Raw genomic sequence first — 5,662 nt, 5'->3', positions numbered from 1 at the left:
CAACCCCTCCCTCCCCCTCTCTCAGACTCTCTCTCCCTCTCTCTGTCCCCCCCTCCCCCTCTCTCCCCCTCTCTCCCCCTCTCCCCCTCCCCTCTCTCCCCCTCCCACCCGTCGCCTGTCCTCCCCCTCCCTCTCCCTCCCTCTCTCTCTCCCCCTCTCACCCCCCCCTCTCTCCTCTCCTCTGTCTCTCACCCTCGCCCCCCCCTCCCTTCATCCCTCCATCCCTTCCTCCCTCCCTCCCCCCCCCCCCCCCCCCCCCCTCTCCCTCTCTCACCCGTCGCCCGTCCTCCCTCTCCAGGTGCATGAAGTAGGTGGGGTAGAGGCCTCGGTCCATGCCCTTCTTGTCCCGCGTGATGCGGCACTTGACGATGACGCCTCGCGGCGCCGGCCGCACCACAAACTCCTCCAGGTCGTCCACCTCCAGGGGGGGGCCGTCGGCCGTGGGCGAGCCCGACGACAGAGGCTCCTAGGTGGGGGACAGGAGACACGGACCCGGGGTGAGAACCGCTGACCGACAGAACCGGCCACTTGGACGCCTCGTCGTGGATCCATGGCTTTTGATTCTCTTGACACAAGCTTATTATTTAGAATGATAGAATTTAGTGTTTAGTGGAATATTACTTATTTAAAAAAAGTGTAAAAAGTATACACTCATTATTTTAAATGAAACATATTTTTTAATAATATGCTTATTTTTTTCCATAAAATATATTCAAAATAATATCGCTTATTATTCATAAAATATAGATAAATAAATTATAAGCTAATTATTTTAAATCAAATGTATTTTAAAATAATACGCTTATAATTTTCAATCAAAAATATTTTTAAAGAATCCGCTTGTTATAACCGAATGGAGGGCTGCTGCTCGGTACATACGGAGCTGGACTTGGCACTGGAGGCGGAGGCGGGCCGGGTGGAGGCGGTGGCGTCGGCGTTGGGGGTCAGGGAGCGCGTGCGCTCGGCCTCCGGCTCCACGTTGTTGTCCTCGTCTTCGTCGCTGGGCTCCTCGTCGTACTTCATGCTGCCCGACAGACCTGGGGGGGGGGGGGGGTCGAGGTTCTGCTCAATCTACAAGGTTTAACAACTGCATTCTCCTCCGCGGCTGTAGTTTGTATACAGCTTACAGGCTTGATGCGCTCCACCTTTTGGTGGAGAACCAGCGCCACTCAGTGGTGAATATGTAATACAGCGTTTCTCTGAGTCTGCTTTAACTGAGAAATTCCTGAAACGCATCAAAGGAAAACGGAGAGGAAAATATTGTTTTCGCTCGTGTTGACGGGGCCTTAGTCTCTCTTCGAGAGTACAACTAACAGACGAGGTCCAGACAAAATGGACGCTGGACTCTTCTGTGCGGCGCCCTCGTGGTACACCTATCGTGAATCATCCCTGATCAGTATCGATCAATCGTCGATCCATAACCAGGCTGTTCAGAGGCGTTCCACCCTGGAGAGGAAGAGCCAACTACAAACACTGAAACGGGAGCTAAAGTAGCCCCGTAGGAGCCCAGTGTGAGATAAAATGGGGAAATGTTAGCCTATGTTAGCCTCTCGTAAAGGTAGAGCCCCTGAGCCAAACCACTGACCTCTCCTCTCCTGTCCCAGACCCCCCCCCCCAGCCCCCCTTATTAAGGATCTAATTACAAAGGAGGTATGGTCCACCTGTCCCCCTGGTCTATAAATAGCCCGGCTTTGTGATGATGACGCGGCCCGTTAAACACGGCCAACGCCCCGGTTCCTCCGTACCCAAAATACCTGCCGTAACCCCGGCGACGGGCGGGCCTGCGCGGGCCACGGGGACAGCCCTGCATTATTAAAAGAGGCGGTCGCCGGGGCGACGGAAGGACGAGTGACACCGGGCCACGGCGGCCCGCCGCTCGTCTCCTCTTCCGTTGCCGGGGGCGACGGCGTAAGGCAAAAAGCGATTGGCGTGCGTGAGGGGTGGACTGGGCGCGGATCTGAGAGACGTCCGGATGGGTAGAGGGAGAGAGAGGCTCGGTCCCCCTTAGTACTCTCTAAATGGCTTGGAGCCATTTAGCTGAACTGTTGCATACAAATGATATGGTCCTTGTTCATAGAATCACTCGTCAATCGAAAAGGCGTTTGTATGGATTCTCCTTGGACCTGGAGATAATCTCTGATGCTTTGAATTCGTCCCCCCCCCCCCCCCCCCCAAAGCTACTTCCTCTTCTCCAGGGTCATGTGACCTGTGACACCTCCAGGGGGGGTTGGTCGTCAAGCCTGCCCAGAGTGGGACACACGGTTGCCGGGGCCAACAGCAACGACACACAGAGGGGCGGGGGCGGTCTTTGTGTGTATTGTTGCGTGCGTGTGTGTGTCTACATTGTCAGTGTAAAAGGGAGTGAAGGGATCTGCCTTTCACGCTGGGCTGAGATGAAACTCAGGTGTGTGTGTGTCTGTGTGTAAGTGCGTGCATGTGCAGATGAAGTCGGTAGTAGTATAAGTAAATAGTATTCATGAATAAATAACACAAACAAAAGTACAATTTTGAAATCTAGAGATCCAGCCCTGGAACACGTCAACAGGCTCTTGGCCCGTGCAGAAGCCTGATCGCTAAGACGCTAACGCGGCTCAGACGATATCGCGGCTAACCCCCCCCACCGGAGCCCCAGGGGTTCGGGCCCTCACCTCTCCTCTGCAGCAGCTCATGGAGGTCCGTCTTGGGCTCCAGCAGCGACACCGTGTCCCCGTCCCTCTCAGGCCCCTCCCCCGGCGGGGGCCGCGACTGTCCGGGGGTGGAGGAGGCGGCGGTGGTGGTGGGGGGGGCGGCGGCGGCGGGGGGGTAGCGGGTATGGTGCGGGTGGTGCTGCTGCTGCTGCCGGGACGCGGGCGGGGGGGACCGGGTGGTGGTCCGCGCAGGGCCCACTGACAGCACCTGGATCTTGGAGCCCAGGTCAGGGGTCTCGGGGCCCAGGAAGGCAGCGGGTCCGTCGATGCCTTGAGCGTCGGAGGGGGGGGGGGGAGGGGGGGGGAGTTATTGATACTGGCTATACTGGTGGCACCATGAGGTGTCGTTCGCCTCTTTCCGCACCGCTGCAGAAGTGGTTTTGGGCTGGGATTCGTTCTGGCTCTGTTGGAGGTGGCTCACTGTTCCCATCGTGTCCTACTATACCCACATAGCGAACACTACACAGTACACTTCTGACGAGGCACCAGAAATCGATCGGTGTGTCTATCAGCCACATTAACCGTCTCAAAACGTGCGAAGACGTCTCCCTGTTCAGGACCCTCTGATCAGCTGCGACCCTCGCTTTGCAGTGCATCGTGGGTATTAAGTGGTGGACTGTATGTGGAACCTGAATCGCCTGCTCAGATTCCAAACAACACTACCAGATACAGACTCATGTATAATGATAATAATTGTAAAAAATAACTATTTTTTTCACCCTGAGCAAGTTCAATTCTGAAAGCTAGACAATAGATAATCAAGAAAATGGAAAAGTGGTTGAAAATGTACATCTGACAACAAGGAGAAAGGAGAGTCCGCGAAAAAGAAAGCGCATCCAGAAACACCAAAGTGTCGTCAGTCTCAGGAGGAATATATTGGAATGGGATGCCCCTCTACATGCTCTCACCCCCCTGGCCTTGTGCTTCCTTTGTGGGGAGGAATCAGCCGACAGTTGCACGAAGCACAGGCCCACGTTCCTCACTAAATTGAGGGTAAATGCACCACTTTCCATGGTCCTGGTAACACTGCCAAACAGAACGCGCACACAACTATCTATGTTTGTATTATTTTATTTCTCGCCCAAAAATGTGGTTTGTGCCGGTGAAGGTGGTCCACTCGGTCGAAAACAGAGCACCGAGTGGACCGCTCCCCAGCCTCACCTTCCAGGATGGCGTCGGCGGTGACGGCCAGGCGGAGGTCCACCAGCGGGGCCTGCTCCTCCCCACGCCGCGGCCGGCTGGAGCGCCGCGGCTGGGCCTCCTGGTTGGGCTGCACCATCAGGGGCTCCTGCCGCTTCCTCCGCTGCTTCTGCTCCAGCAGCGCCCTCTGGTGGGCGGGAGGGAGGGCGCAGGGTTACGGGAGGGTTTCAGGTTAACTGGAGTCAGCGGGAGCTAGCTGGAGTTAGAGGGAGCTAGCGGGGGCTAGCTCCCGCTAGCTCCAGCAGCGCCCTCTGGTGGGAGGGAGGGCGCAGGGTGAAGGGAGGGTTCAGGTTAACGGGAGCTAGCGGAGCTAGCTGGAGTTAGCGGGAGCTAGCTCCCGCTAACTCCAGATAGCTCCAGCAGCGCCCTCTGGTGGGAGGGAGGGATGGGAGGGAGGGCGCAGGGTTAAGGGAGGGTTCAGGTTAACGGGAGGTAGGTGGAGTGAGCTGGAGCTAACTCCAGCTAGCACCAGCAGCGCCCTCTGGTGGGAGGGAGGGTTCAGGTTAACGGGAGGGTTCAGGTTAACGGGAGGGTAGCGGGAGCTAGCGGGAGCTAACATGAGTGGACGGGCCACGGCGCTGGTTAACCGTGTCAAGGAACGCCTGCCTGTCAGTCCGAGGTCTTGATTGACATGCAGTGAGAACTGCAACTACTGTATCGTCAGCATTTTGTTGACGACAAGAATAGAAGCAAAGGCAGTTATCCGACCTATCAGGGGGGCAGGATAGTCGTGGTGTAGGGCTGGGCGATATGACGATATATATCGTGTGATGATATAAAAATGTCTATCGTTTCATATTATCCTCTATCGTTTATATCGTCTTGTCGCAAATCACACTCTTTACGGTAATATTTTACGTCATTTGGACGACGCTTTACATTCTTCCCCACGTCATTCAATTTAGCTGCTGCGGTTTATACTCCGGTGCGCCTCATAGTGCGGAAAATACGGTATTTATTCATTGAATTTACAGAAAATGTGCTATATCGTGATATATATCGTTATCGGGATATGAATGACCTATATCGGGATATGATATTTTGGTCATATCGTCCAGCCCTATCGTGGTGGATATCAGGGTGTTTGAATCCCAGGCAAAAGGGTTCTGCATTCAAACCCCCATATCCGCATTACACCTACCCTCTCTGCAATACTGCTGGTACGGTCGTTTAATCAATCAAGTCAAGTCAATCAATTTCCTATCGTGTGTGTGCGTGTGTGCATGTGCGCGTGTATGTGTGTGGTTGTGTGCGTGTGTGCATGTGCGCGTGTATGTGTGTGGTTGTGTGCGCGTGTGTGTGTGCGCGCGCTCATTTATGCTCGTAGCGTGAACACACCATTAATGAACGCACCTCTCTCCGACCCCCAGCAAACGGCACAGAGAGGAAAACAGCAACGAAAGCCTCACAGCAATCAGCGTCTGACGACGACAAAGGTCGACCTCGTTGAGACCTCGTCCACCGCCGCGCCCGGCCCACATCTCCACCCCACCCCCTCCGGAGAGAGAGTGAGAGTGAGGCATGAGGGGGGGGGGGGGGGGGGGTGTTTCCACGGAAACAACACCCTGCTGTGATGACGTCAGAGAAGAGAGTGTCCCTGCCGTGGGTCTTTTTCTGCCATTATTGCCGTGCGGGCGTTTTGCGTCCATCACACACCGGCGCTCGCCGCTGCCCACAGCTGTTGTTATGGTGAATGAGAAGCGGGGAAATTGGCGCCATTTCAAGCTACAGGGGGTACTTCTGGTCTGAGGTAAGCAGCCTTTGATTAAGACCCC

The 5,662-nt window shown here is 55.3% G+C and overlaps 1 protein-coding gene across 1 annotated transcript in view; it reads right to left on the bottom strand.

Moving 5' to 3' along the window:
* Positions 1 to 5,662, bottom strand: part of LOC130372863 (tubby-related protein 3-like) — a 21,471-nt gene that overhangs the window by 892 nt on the left and 14,917 nt on the right. The window contains exons 4-8 of the mRNA XM_056579023.1: positions 3,849 to 4,014; positions 2,885 to 2,957; positions 2,649 to 2,764; positions 880 to 1,037; positions 280 to 466 (exon numbers count right to left, since the gene is read on the bottom strand). Of these exons, the coding sequence (XP_056434998.1) occupies positions 280 to 466; positions 880 to 1,037; positions 2,649 to 2,764; positions 2,885 to 2,957; positions 3,849 to 4,014 (700 nt within the window). The remainder of the gene's footprint in view (positions 1 to 279; positions 467 to 879; positions 1,038 to 2,648; positions 2,765 to 2,884; positions 2,958 to 3,848; positions 4,015 to 5,662) is intronic.

The sequence above is a fragment of the Gadus chalcogrammus genome, chromosome 19 (genome assembly GCF_026213295.1).
Source record: "Gadus chalcogrammus isolate NIFS_2021 chromosome 19, NIFS_Gcha_1.0, whole genome shotgun sequence".
Classification (NCBI taxonomy): domain Eukaryota; kingdom Metazoa; phylum Chordata; class Actinopteri; order Gadiformes; family Gadidae; genus Gadus; species Gadus chalcogrammus.
This window is presented reverse-complemented; position numbering and strand designations above follow the sequence as displayed.